Source organism: Podarcis bocagei, assembly GCF_964188305.1.
Source record: "Podarcis bocagei genome assembly, chromosome: 2".
NCBI classification, from domain to species: domain Eukaryota; kingdom Metazoa; phylum Chordata; class Lepidosauria; order Squamata; family Lacertidae; genus Podarcis; species Podarcis bocagei.
This window is the reverse complement of record NC_138126.1, coordinates 24,157,431-24,171,000: the sequence shown is the minus strand read 5'-3', so window position 1 is coordinate 24,171,000 and position 13,570 is coordinate 24,157,431. Positions and strand designations below refer to the sequence as shown.

At 49.2% G+C, this 13,570-nt stretch overlaps 1 protein-coding gene across 3 annotated transcripts; it reads left to right on the top strand.

Annotated features, from left to right (window-relative positions):
• The first annotated feature begins 278 nt into the window (after nt 1-278).
• On the top strand, nt 279-13,236 carry LOC308580710 (uncharacterized protein). 3 transcript variants are annotated; one of them, XM_081182769.1, is made up of 9 exons: nt 279-687; nt 2,939-3,022; nt 4,174-4,368; nt 5,862-5,884; nt 5,987-6,099; nt 7,038-7,070; nt 9,136-9,227; nt 12,192-12,315; nt 12,531-13,236. In XM_081182769.1, the coding sequence occupies exons 1-9, from the start codon at nt 313-315 to the stop codon at nt 13,136-13,138; spliced, it is 1,647 nt and encodes a 548-aa protein (XP_081038895.1). In that variant the 5' UTR covers nt 279-312; the 3' UTR covers nt 13,139-13,236. The 3 variants fall into 3 exon arrangements, with proteins under 3 accessions (XP_081038895.1, XP_081038893.1, XP_081038894.1); XM_081182767.1 differs by having other exon boundaries at nt 280-687; nt 12,528-13,236; XM_081182768.1 differs by having other exon boundaries at nt 281-687; nt 9,139-9,227; nt 12,528-13,236.
• The last annotated feature ends 334 nt before the right edge of the window (nt 13,237-13,570 follow it).

Here is a 13,570-nt window from a genome sequence, read left to right as displayed (position 1 = left end):
TTCCCTTTAAATTTTTTTGGGGGGCCCGACCTAAGCTATAGCTTGTTTAGCTTATACGTAAATCCGGCACTAACTGGCCTTGGCTGGGCCATTGGCCTGATCCAGCCGCGTTCTTCCCAAATTCCAAAGCGCACTAAGCGATCGCAAAGCTCGGAAGTGGGGGGAAACGATGAAAACTCGTCGGCAGCGGTGCCTGCCACGCCCCCTTAAGCACCTCCACCCGAAAGGGCGGGGCTAACAGAGGCCCCGCCCACCTCCCCCCAATCCCACCCTGTTTCCCAGGGATCCTTTTGTGCTTTCCAAACTGCGGCCATGGCCGATCTGGGAGGCCTTCGGGGCGCGCTCTCTTGCCCCGTGTGCCTGGACCTTTTCCGGGACCCGGTGATGGTGTCCGGCTGCGGCCACCACCTGTGCCGGGCCTGCGTGAGCCGCTGCTGGGGGCAGCTGGAGAGGAGCCTGCGCTGCCCGCTCTGCCGGCAGCTGCTCCCGCTGCATCGCCTGCTGCAGCCCAGCCCGCTTTTGGGCAGCCTGGCGGAGCGCCTCCGGAGCCCCCGCCGCTGCCCCCCGCTGCCGCCTCTGGAGGGAGAGAGACCCCCCGCTTCCGTGGACGGAGGATCGTCGTCCAGCATTGCGCCTGGTTCGGCCTCGATCGTGGGAACGGCGGCGGGGGTGTTTGGGGGAATGTCTGTGAGCAGGAAAGATACTCCGGGATGGGGTGGGTGGAAGCTGCGTGGCGGGGTTTAAGAAACCTCGGTGGTCCTGCGGGGCGGGGGGGGGGGTTGTGGGGGTTGAGGTCTGCCTCTTGCTTCCAGCCTTTGGACCCTAGCTGTCAACTTTTCCCTTTTCTCGCGAGGAATCCTATTCGGAATAAGGGAATTTCCCTTTTAAAAGGGGGAAAGTTGACAGCTGTGCTTTGGACGTGCCTGTGTTGAAGCTGGGAGGCGGCTGCAGTCGCCAGGATCTCAAAAGTTTCCAGCTGTTGTTGAAAAGAAACAGAAACAGAAAAAGCACACCTCTAGATGTTCTCCCCAGGTCTGTTTGCTGGCTTCCAAGAGGCTTGGCCCCTGTGAGTGCAGACTCCTGGACCAGATAAGCCAGGCACAGGCAAACTCGGCCCTCCAGATGTTTTGGGACTACAACTCCCATCATCCCTAAGCTAACAGGACCAGTGGTCAGGGTTGATGGGAATTGTAGTCCCAAAACATTTGGAGGGTCGAGTGTGCCTATGCCTGAGATAAGCTCTTGGCCTCATCCTGCCAGGCTTTTCAAAATTCTGTTTTGACTCTGATTTTTGCTGAAAAACTGGGCAGCATTTTATGCCAGCAGCAAAATTGTCATAATGTGTTGCTTTTTAAAAAATAAAATAAAGTGCAAATACATTATTGGGTTAAGGCAGGGGTCAGCAAACCGCGGCTCCGGAGCCGCATGTGGCTCTTTTACACCTTTGCCGTGGCTCCGGGGCGGATACTAGCGAGGGGAGGAGGCGCATTGTGTGCCCCGACACTCCCCACTGTTTTAAATGTCGCAATGGTTTTGCGGCTCCCAGTTTTTCCTCCTTCGGTCCAAGTGGCTCTTTTTGTCTTAAAGGTTGCAGACCCCTGGGTTAAGGGAACAAATAACCTTGCCTTGCTGGTATCCATCACTGTGATCAAAGTCTATACATAAGCAAATGCCTGGAGGAGCTTTGGGTGAATGATGCTTTTACCTGCCATGGGGAACTCCTTCTTTACAACATCCTGGGCTTCCCCTACCTATTGCTTATTAGTATGCCTCTAAGCTGTAAGCTGCAGCCTGTTCCAAACAAGCCTTGGCTAATGCTAACCTTACATGCCTGGTCAGATGTAAATTGTTTTGCTTTCAATAGGGATTCCTTTCAGATAAGTGTGCCTAGCAAGGGAGCTGATCTGTGGCTTTCCAGATGTTATTGGACTCCAACTTCCATCATTGCCGACCCTTGGCTATGCTAGCTGGGGCTGATGGGAGTTGGAGTCCGACAATGTCTGGAGGACTACTGGTTCTTCATCTCTGGTTTATAGTGTTGCAGCCAGAATGGTGGTCCCCTGAGCAGTGGCAAACAGGTCCAAGGATCACCACAAACTGCTGGGATTTATTTAAAAATCATGCCCTGCTTTTCATGTGCCTGTCAAAGCAGCTTACAAATAATTAAGCAAAACATGCAATGTGCAAAATTTAAAGCATCAGAGAATTAGAACAGAATTCATGGTGCAAAGGCCTCGTGAAATAAAACTGTTTTGACTTGGCACCTGAAACTTTGCAGGGAAGGTGCCTGCCTGGCTTCTACTGGGAGGGAGTTCCATAGAATTGGGCCTACTACATTGAAGGAAGGGACACGAGCGGCGCTGTGGTTTAAACCACTGTGCCGCTTGGACTTGCCGATTGGGAGGTCAGTGGTTTGAGGCCCCGCGACAGGATGAGCTCCCATTGTTCAGTCCCTACTCCTGCCAACCTAGCAGTTCAAAAGCAGTGCAAGTAGATAAATAGATACCGCTCTGGCAGGAAGGTAAACGGCGTTTCCGTGCACTGCTCTGGTTTCGCCAGAAGCGGCTTCATCATGCTGGCCACATGACCCGGAAAAACTGTGTGCGGACAAACGTCGGCTCCCTTGGCCTGTAAAGCGAGATGAGCGTCGCAACCCCAGAGTCGTCCGCGACTGGACTTAATTGTCAGGGGTCCCTTTACCTTTACATTGAAGGAACAATTTCTCATTGACATGGGAACCACTCATCAGGCTCCCGCAGATGATCTATGAAACGTCTTATAGTCAGGGTTGCTACATGACTAGAGAAATAAAACTGCCAGCACCCTGAACATTTGAAATCAGCAGAGATTTGCTAAAGTCGTGAGAGCACGGCGTGGTGTTGAGAGTTGGCAGCGCTTTGTGCAGCTGTTCACAAAAATAACCACATCTGTCTTTCAGGGGAAGCTGGTGGTGGACCAGTCTGGTCTGAAGCTGGAGAAAGAAGCCAGCACCATTGAAGAGAAGCAGAGAGAGGAGCTGCTGGTAGGTATTTTAAATGAGATTTGCAAGTAAGATAGCCAGAGGCAAAAACGTCACTTGCATGACAAATTTCCTCTTCTGTACAGCAATTAACAGTGTGGAAGCCACAACCGCTTTTGCATTTGGCCACCCTTGTTGAATTCTATACAGTCACATCTCAGGTCACAGACACTTCAAGTTGTGTTTTTTCGGGTTATGGACCGCCGAAACCCGGAAGTACTGGAATGGGTTACTTCCGGGTTTCAGCGGTTGCACATGTGCAGAAGTGCCAAATCGCACTTTGCGCATGTGCAGATGCGCCGCTGCGAGTTGCGAATGCTGCAGGTTGCAAACGTGCATCCCGCACAGATCAGGTTCGCAGCCTGAGTGTCCACTGTACACACCCACCCACCCACACCGCTGTTTTTTCAAGGAACTCAGGGAAGTGTGCAATTCTCCGCCCTCACAACAACCCTGTGAGGTAGGTTAGGCTGAGAGATGGAGACTGGCTCAAGGTCTCCCAATGACCTCCGTGGCTCTGAGAGGGCGTTTGGACCTGTCTTTGTCCTGATGCTCTAACTCAGAGACAGGGAGCCTGGGGCTCTGGGTGTTCATCGTTAGGAGCTGGAGCCGGGAGTGGGTCAGCAATAAATGAACAGTAGTATCATTGGCTTCACCTTCTGATTCTGAACTGCTCTCTGCCACAGCCTCTTCCTGCTCACTGAATCCTGTTGCCCCTTCGGCTGCTGACACCACCACCTCCTGGTTTGCTCCCTCTTTGCCTTTGTTGTCACCACTCCCCTGGCTCTTATCTTCTTCCCCTGGGGGTTCCCTGGCGGGTGCCTCCCACCACTCCTATGTATCCAGCCAGTCCATCACAGCTCCCCACACCATCTCTGACCATTGGCCATGCTGGCTGCATCCAGTAGATCTTTCCTGTTCCACCTGAACAGCTCCTGGTTCCCCATCTCTGTGCTGGCTGTTGCATGTCACAGGTAGAAATTTAGCCTGGGGAGTTTCCCCGCAGGTTAACTGTGTGTTAGGAGGAACCTTGCCTGCTGAATTCTTGCTTGCCAGGCCTGAGAGCTACGCTGGGGAATGCTGCCTTGGCGATGCATCCAGGAACTCTCCTTTGCCGCACGCTCGATTTGTTTTGCTCGATCCTGTCACTGCAGAAGCAGGCGGAAGTGGAAGGACAGCAGCTTACCCAGCAATGGAAGGAGCTGCGTGGGTTTTTGGAGGAGCAGGAGAGGCATTTGAGGAACCATTGGGAAGAACTCAAGAGAGACATCGCCCAGGGAGCCCCCAGAACGCTCAGTGAGGATCCTCTGCAGCAGGAACCGTACAGGGAGCGCCGCCAAGTGTCGCCTGTAAGTTCTGCAACAGGGGTGGGGAACCCGGGGCTAAAGCGCCAACCAGGTGCTTTTTCCGGGTTGAAACATGCTGGTGATTTAAATAATACCGTATTTTTCGCTCTATAGGACGCACTTTTCCCCCTTCAAAAATGAAGGGGAAATGTGTATGCGTCCTATGGAGCGAAGACGCCATAGCCCCGCGACCCTCTCCCGGCTGGAGAGGTGAGGCGCGGCTATGGCAGGAGCCTCTCCGCTGCGCCTTTCCGCTGCTCCCTGACCTGCTCTTTGGGGCTGGTGGTGGGCTTCCCCCCGCCAGCCCCAAAGAGCAGGTCGAAAGGAACCTGAAGCCTGGAGAGCGAGAGGGGTCAGTGCACGCCGACCCCTCTCGCTCTCCAGGCTTCCAAGGTAGCCGCCTGAACGCACCTTAAACGGCACCTTGTTTTAGAGGGGGGAAACAAGAGGGGGAAAGTTCTCCCCCTCTCTGTGCAGCGCCTCCTGCCGCTTCACTGAAGGGGCGCTGGGCAGAGAGGGGGAGAATTTTTTTTCTTGTTCTCCCCCCTCTAAAACAAGGTGCGTCCTATTGTCCGGTGCGTCCTATGGTGCGAAAAATACGGTAATACTGTAATTGTATTTGTGTTTTATAACATCTGAATGCAGCATGAGTGTCTCATTCAATTCGGAAGCTGGTTCCTACCTTTTATAGAGCTGTTGTACTTTTAAAGATGGCCCAGCGATTGCCATTTTTCACAACGGTCCGTATTTGTGGCTTTGAAGTAATAATAATCATAGTAATAGTGGTAATAATAATAATAATTTATTTTTATACCTCAGACACTTTCGGCAACAGAATATTCTTCCCAACAGAATAATAATAATAGTAGTAATAATAATAATAATAATAATAATAATAATAATAATAATAATAATAATAATAATAAAGTGATAAAACATCAAACATTAAAAACTTTTATACCCCAGACACTTTGGGCAACAGAATATTCTTCCCAACAGAATATTATTATTATTATTAATAATAATAATAAAGTGATAAAACATCAAACATTAAAAACTTCCCTAAACAGGGCTGCCTTCAGATGTCTTCTAAAAGTCAGATAGTTCTTTATTTCCTTGACATCTGATGGGAGGGCGTTCCACAGGGTGGGCGCCAGTACTGAGAAGGCCCTCTGCCTGGTTCCCTGTAACTTTGCTTCTCGCAGTGAGGGAACCGCCAGAAGGCCCTCAGCGCTGGATCTCAGTGTCCGGGCAGAACGATGGGGGTGGAGACGCTACTTCAGTTATACTGGGCCGAGGCCGTTTAGGGCTTTAAAGGTCAGCACCAACACTTTGAATTATGCTCAGAAACGTACTGGGAGCCAATGTAGTTCTTTCAGGACTGGTGTTATATGGCTTCGGCAGCCACTCCCAGTCACCAGTTTAGCTGCCGCATTCTGGTAGGTATGCTTCCCTGACTCATGTGTGCATAAACCTCTTTTTATCTTTCCTTTTAGGGTGTTGGAAGAACAAGGAGCAGGTAAATATTGGCCCCTTCCCTCTGCATCTCTGCTGGGTTTGTAACAAGCAGATAAATGGATGTTGGGTTTTGGGATCATCTCTCGTCTTCCTCACCTTTCAGCATGGAAGATGGCATGTTGAAGACAGACCTCGCTGTAGCAGGGCTAAAGCAGAGACTCAGCAACTTCTCCAGGAAACGGGCCATCCTGCAGGAGGCGCTGCTGCGATTCAAAGGTAAACAGGAGTCTTGCTGCGGCACTGCCTCATGGGACTTGTGTTATTTGCGTGATACCTGCAGCCATGTGGGTGGGGTTGATTTTTGTGGCTTTTTGAGTCTGCCAGCATGGTGCTCTTTAGATGTTGTTGAACTACAACTCTCCTCATCTCTGATATTTCAAATGTTTTTAAAAAACGAAAAACCCAGTTTGCTGGGCAGCCTGAGGGTTATTTTCTGAGAAGCTCTGCTGGGAGCGTCTGCGTTAAGAGCTGATATGATTTGCCCACCATGCTGAGCCACAAATTTAACCACAACTTGTCCCACAGATTATCAAACAAACCATCACTTGTTTCTCCAAAGTTAGGTTTGTCTCCACCTGCTTTCGCCTCGTTCCTTTGCGGTTTGGTGAGCGTCAACAGCTGGTGTGGTGAATCAAACCATGGTTAAGGGACGGTGCTGGGTTTACACATAACGCCAAGCTTTACAAACTTACAAACTTTGTCTTTACTAACAGCAAACCTTTGTTTCAGACTGGTTTGTTGACAGTAAACAAACCATAGTTAGGGCCATATCGCTAAGCCATGGTTCCTGTAACCATGGTTTAATAAAATATGGTTTAGTATTGTGTGTGAACCAGGCAGACCGATTTCTGAATAAACACACATGAGATTGTGCTGCTGAATTCAGATCCAAGCCCTTGGTTCCATTATTGACTCCTCTTACAGAAAGATCCAATCTTAGTCGCCTAGATCAGCAGGCCATAAGGATTGTTTTGTCTCGTAAATTATAGCAATCATTTACAACCCCCTCTATTGTGAGAGTTTAATTCTCCTCCCTCCTTGACTATGCATCTCTCCCCCCCCCCACCCCCAGAAGTAAGTCCTTACTGAGCTCAATGGGGCTTTCTCCCAAGGAAGCGAGTTTCGATTGCAACCTTATTTTTTTCTTCCTCCAGAGAATCTCTGCGTGGAAGTAGATGGAGACATAGGTAAGTGATAATGGCTGTCTCTGGGGCATTAGATGACACGAAAGGACACTGATGGATGAAGAGGTTGATCTCGCTATACAGTAGTACCTCAGGTTACATTCGCTTCAGGTTACATATGCTCCACTAACCCAGAAATATTACCTCGGGTTAAGAACTTTGCTTCAGGATGAGAACAGAAATCGTGCTCCGGCGGCGTGGCGGCAGCAGGAGGCCCCATTAGCTAAAGTGGTGATTCGGGTTAAGAACAGTTTCAGGTTAAGAACAGACCTCCAGAACGAATTAAATACTTAACCCGAGGTACCACTGTACATAATATATTTTCCCATTTGATCTGTGTTGCTCCTTTATGCCTTTGAAATGCTAACTGCTGGATCCCTGACTTTTGCTCGTCTTAAATTCCGCATGCTCTGAAGGGACAAAATACAGTGGTACCTCGGGTTACATACGTTTCAGGTTACAGACTCCGCTAACCCAGAAATATTACCTCGGGTTAAGAACTTTGCTTCAGGATGAGAACAGAAATCGTGCTCTGGCTGCGCGGCGGCAGCAGGAGACCCCATTAGCTAAAGTGGTGCTTCAGGTTAAGAGCAGTGTCAGGTTAAAAACGGACCTCCGTAACGAATTAAGTACTTAACCTGAGGTACCACTGTAATGGAAATGCAGGGGAGATAGGCGGTACCTCTGGTTGCGAACAGGATCCGTTCCGGAGCTCCGTTTGCAACATGAGCAGAATGCAACCCACGTCTGTGTGGGTTACGATTCGCCATTTCTGTGCATGCGCGTGACGTCAGTTTGAGCGTCTGCACAAGCACGAGTGGCGAAACCCAGAAGTAACCCTTTCTGGTACTTCTGGGTCGCCACAGGACGCAACCTGAAAAGACGTAACCTGAACCGAAAGTAACAAGAGGTATGACTATACTAGAGGTGCAAAAGGATATGTGCTTTTAAAATAGTGATATTCTGAGCGCGCATGCCAACCTCTCTGTCTTCAAGGGGGAAATATGTAGGTTAGATCTTTCTCTCCCCACTGGAGAATAGAAGGGTGGGTGGTCCACATCTTCGTTCTGGACCCTTACCCCAATTCCTGTTCCACTGTTGTGTGTATGTTTACAGTGGTGCCTCGCAATACGAAAAGAATCCGTTCTGTGATTCTCTTCGTCTAGCGGTTTTTTCGTCTTGCGAAGCACGCCCATTGAAGGATTAGCGCTATTAGCAGCTTTTAGCGGCTTATCTGCTGATCGGATCAGCTGATAAGCGGCTTAGCGGCTTAGAAAAAGGGGGGGAAGGGAAAAAAACCAGCAGGAACTCGCAAGACATTTTCGTCTTGCGAAGCAAGCCCATAGGAAATTCGTTTTGCGAAGCACCTCCAAAACGGAAAACTCTTTCGTCTAGCGAGTTTTCCGTCTTGCGAGGCATTCGTCTTGCGGGGCACCACTGTATATAATTTGTGGAAGGCGTTTTGCACTGTACAGTTACATATGTACAGGTTACATATGCTTCAGGTTACAGACTCCGCTAACCCAGAAATAGTACCTCGGGTTAAGAACTTTGCTTCAGGATAAGAACAGAAATCGTGCTCCGGCGGCACGGCAGCAGCGTCAGGCCCCATTAGCTAAAGTGGTGCTTCAGGTTAAGAACAGTTTCAGGTTAAGAACGAACCTCTGGAACGAATTAAGTACTTAACCTGAGGTACCGCTGTATTCTGCTTCCTCTCCTCTTTTTTACCCCACCCCCGCTTTGAAAGCAGGCGGGGGAGGGGCAGGGAGGTTGAGCTGGCATTTGACATTGAAATGTAAAAAATGGTGTCCCAGATATGTGTGCCAAATTTCATTCCCACCCACTGATGTTCAGGGGAGATAATGAATTGCAAGCAAACAGAATTCCCAGTGGAATATTCCAAGCAAAGGCTTGTCTTCACTTGGCTAGCCATGTTGCTTCCTCTTCCTAGGCCTCTGTGCTGAATAAAATGCCCATCCCATGTCTCTAGAGTTAGAGCCCAAGAATGATTAAGATTTATTTCAATTCCTATGGACCAGATTCTCACCCTTTGCCCTTCTTGCTCAAGCAGGCTGCAGAACAACACCCTCACTTCAGTCCGTGCCGATTCATCCTCCCCAGGAAAACAGAAGCAAAACATCTGCAGCGGACGTGATCCAGGTATCTGGTTTTCGGAGAGCAGCAAGCGTTAGGAACCTGGGAAGTCGGATCCCTTGGTCCATCTAGATTAGTCTTGTCAACACTGGCTGGCAGCAACTCCCCATCCCTGCATGAAGATGAACCTAGGATTGAACTAGGACCTTTAGCATACAAACCAGATGCTCTTCCACTGAGCTAAGACCCTTCCCTATTAAATGTTGCTTAACCGTTCTCTCTGTTTCCAAAGTTCAGAGGCGAGTGTGGATCCTGTTACAGTGGAACCTTGGTTCTCAAACACCTTGGTACTCAAACAACTTGGAACCCAAACACTGCAAACCCGGAAGTAAGTGTTCCGGTTTGCGAACTTTTTTCGGAAGCCGAACGTGCTCCGTTTTGAGTGTTCACTTCCGATTTGAGTGCCACACTTCCTTTTTGAGTGTTACGCTGAGGTCTGTCCATTTTTGCTATTTATTTTGCATTTTTGTTCTTTGCTCTTATTTTTTTGTGACTGTGTAGAACCCAGTTCAGCTACTGATTGATTGATTGATTGATTGATTGATTGTTTGTGTGACTGCAGTACATTGTTTATTGCCTTCATTTTATGGATCAATGGCCTTGTTAGATAGTAAAATTCATGTTAAATTGCTGTTTTAGTGGTTGTTTTTAAAAGTCTGGAATGGATTACCGTATTTTTTGCACCATAACACTCACTTTTTTCCTCCTAGAAAGTAAGGGGAAATGTCTGTGCGTGTTATGGAGGGAATGCCTACGGGTGGCATGCCTACGGATTTTCCTCCTCTAAAAACTACGTGCGTGTTATGGTCGGGTGCGTGTTATAGAGCGAAAAATACGGTAATCCATTTTGCATTACTTTCTATGGGAAAGCGCGCCTTGGTTTTGGAAAGCTTTGGTTTTGGAATGGTCTTCCAGAACGGATTAAGTTTGAGAACCAAGGTACCACCGTATAGGAAAAAACAGCATCATCCACACAAGTGGGGGTGTATCTGCAAGCTATGGGGAACCCCAAGGTTGGCAGAAGTACAACAGAAGATCTGTAAAAGGAGAGAGCTTCACAAAACCATTGAGAAGGAAGTGTTCTCAGTGAACACAGAATGCATCATCAACATCATCATTATTATCATTATTTTATTATTATTATGCCACCCATCTGGCTGATTTGCCCCAGCCAATCCCAATCCTGGCAGCTCCCAACAAATCAATACACAGTAAGACATCAAACATTTAAAAAATCCCTAAACAGGGCTGCCTTCAGGTGTCTTCTAAAAGTCGGATAGTTGCTTATTTCCTTGACATCAGATCGGAGGGTGTTCCACAGGGTGGGTGCCACTACCGAGAAGGCCCTGACTGCTGATGGGGAAGCTGAAAACCACGGGGAATGGAATGGAGTATCACTAGAACTTGTGGACATCCAATGATTGTTGGAGGAGTCAGGATAAATTTAAGGAAGTACTTCTTCATGCATCACGTACTGAAACTGTGGAACTCACTGCTCCAGGAGGCAGTGATGGCCCCCACTTAGATGGCTTTGCTCTGCCTCTTTGGTCGGAGGCAGCGATGCTGGAAACCACAGGAAGGAAGAGGGCTCTTGCGTTCAAATCCTGCTTCCTGGTTTGCCACAGGCATCTGGGCAGCCGCTGTAGGAATAGGATTCTGGACTAAATAATAATACCTTTATTGTCATTGTACAACCTGTGTACAATGAAATTAAACGAGTCCCCTGCCCACTCAATCTCTTATCAAACAACACACCACCTCGCAAGTCAATTTTGCTATGTTATTTTATTCGTTCAACAGCCTAACAGCCCACGGATAGAAGCTATTTTTTAGCCTGCTGGCACGGCTGGTTATACTTCTATATCTCCTGCCCGAGGGTAGAAGATTATAGAGGTGATGGCCGGGGTGTGAGTCATCCCTGAGAATTTTTCTCGCTCTCCTAAGGCAACGATCCCTTGCGATGTCATCCAGCGGACTCGAGGGACAGCCCATGATATCATGTGCTGTATTCACCACCCTCTGTAGAGACTTTCTGTCTGTGGCTGTCAGGCCAGCATACCACACTGTGATACAATATGAAAGGACACTTTCTATTGTGGACTGGTAGAAGGGGTTCATCAGTTGTTGTATCTACAGGACCGCCTCTCCTGGTATGCCCCGCTGAGGACCTTAAGGTCCATGAATAACCATAGTTTAGAGGTCCCAGGCCCTAAGGAAGTCAGACTATCCTCCACCAGGGCCAGGGCCTTTTCAGTGATGGCTTCGACCTGGTGGAATGCTCTGTCCCATGAGACCAGGGCCCTGCAGGATTTAACCCCCTTCCGTCAGGCCTGTAAGACAGAGATATTCCGCCTGGCCTTTAATTTGAATTCAGCCTGATCTTTTATTTCCCTTCTCTTCCTTCCCCCTCCCCTTTTATGAAGATCACCCACTCTGAGACCCCACAGCTAATTCTCCCCTGGCCTCCTCGCTGGCCCAAGTAGGACCAATTCAGCCAGCTAGCCCTGGGGATTATCTAATGCTTTCCCCCCCTAAATTGATTTCTGAATTTTGAATTTTATTGTTATTCATGTTTTTATACTGTATTTTACGCTGCTTTTATAATTAAGTGTTTTAAATTTGTTGTTAGCAGCCCTGAGCCCGGTTTTTGAACCGGGAAGGGCGGGTTATAAATAAAAATTTATTATTATTATTGTTTAACATTCCTTCTCAAGACCCTGAGGAAATGGAGTCTCCTTTGGGCCTTTCTGACCACTTGAGTTATGTTGATTTTCCAGGTGAGGTCCTTACTGAGGTAAACTCCCAGGAATTTAAAGGAGCTATGAGACTGATTTAGCAGAGTTCTTACGTTCTTAAAGCAGGGTCAGTGGGGGACAGCGCCAAGGGCCAGATAAAGAGATTTGGGAGCCACAGTTGCGCCCCCCCCCCGGGCCAGTCTGAAGTTTCCCATCCCTGTTCTTGGTGTTTCAGGAGTTGACAGCCTGCAAGAGAACTGCAGTACATTCAGAGGAGTTGCCGGTGGACTCACCCTTCACAACTGCTGCCATCGCCAGGACCATCAAGGAAGAGGAAGAGGAAGCTGGCATCCCTGCAGGTAGGAGCCCCAGACCCCACTTGTTTCACTGAGGTGGGGTTTGGGGACTCCAACTCCCATCAGCCCCCAGCATCAGGGCCAGTGACCCGGGATGATGGGAGTTTGAGTGCAGCAACTATTAGGGAACACATTGTTGCGTACAATTTGATGGTTATCCAAGCTCATTTTTCTCCTTGTTCATCCCCTGGCTCCTTGTGTGCTTTTCATTCCAGCAGGCGTTACGCTGTGGGGCGGAATCAAGGAAGAGAACCCGCAGCAGAACGGCCATGAGCCGGTGGAACTCCCCGCCACAAGACCGCCGCGCTCAGAATGCAGCACTCCCCAGAGTCGTGAGCGGGTGGGTGCAGGCCAAGCCGCTTTTGCGACAGGAAGGCGGCAAGGAACTAATCCGGCGACGGGCGCGGGTCAGCCTGCGTGGCCCAAGGGAGGCCTTGCGAAGGCAGCCGCCCAGAAGCGGAAAGAGAAGTGCTTCCCGTGCCCCGAATGCGGAAAGACCTTCCGGCAGTTTGGGGTCCTGATCACCCACCACCGGCTGCACACGGGCGAGAAGCCCTACAGCTGCACGTACTGCGCCAAGCGCTTCAGTGATTACTCCAACCTGATCGCGCACCAGAGGACCCACACCGGGGAGAAGCCCTACCGGTGCGCCGACTGCGGGAAAAGCTTCACCCGCAGCACCACCCTCACCATTCACCAGAGGGGCCACACGCGGGAGAAGCCCTATCCCTGCGCCCAGTGCGGAAAGCGCTTCAGCCGGTCCTCGAACCTCACCATCCACCAGAGGACTCATGCAGGGGCGATGGGGAAGAACTCACGGACTTGAGATAAGGGGTGGGACGGGACGAATGCTGATCGTTGGCTTGATCCAGTAGAGCTCGGGGGATTTTGAAAAAATAAATAAAATGGGTCAAATGTTGAAAACAGCGCTGGTCTTCTGTGCCAGGAGATATCAGACACCCATTCATGATCCATTGCTTGTCCTTGTTAAATAAGTTGGAATGAAGATGCAGGAGGCTTTTAATCTCAGGGTTGTGGGTTCAAGCCCCACGTTGGGCAAAAGATTCCTGCATCGCAGGGGGTTGAGCTAGATGACCCTTGTGGTCCCTTCCAGCACTAAAAAATTATGATTTTATAAAGCAACTTTACCAAGAAGATTCATGATAAGGGTTTAATTTTAATTTATTTAATCATTTTTTTCAATACAAACAACAACCGCAAAAGACACATACGATAAAAACCATAATGACACAATTTG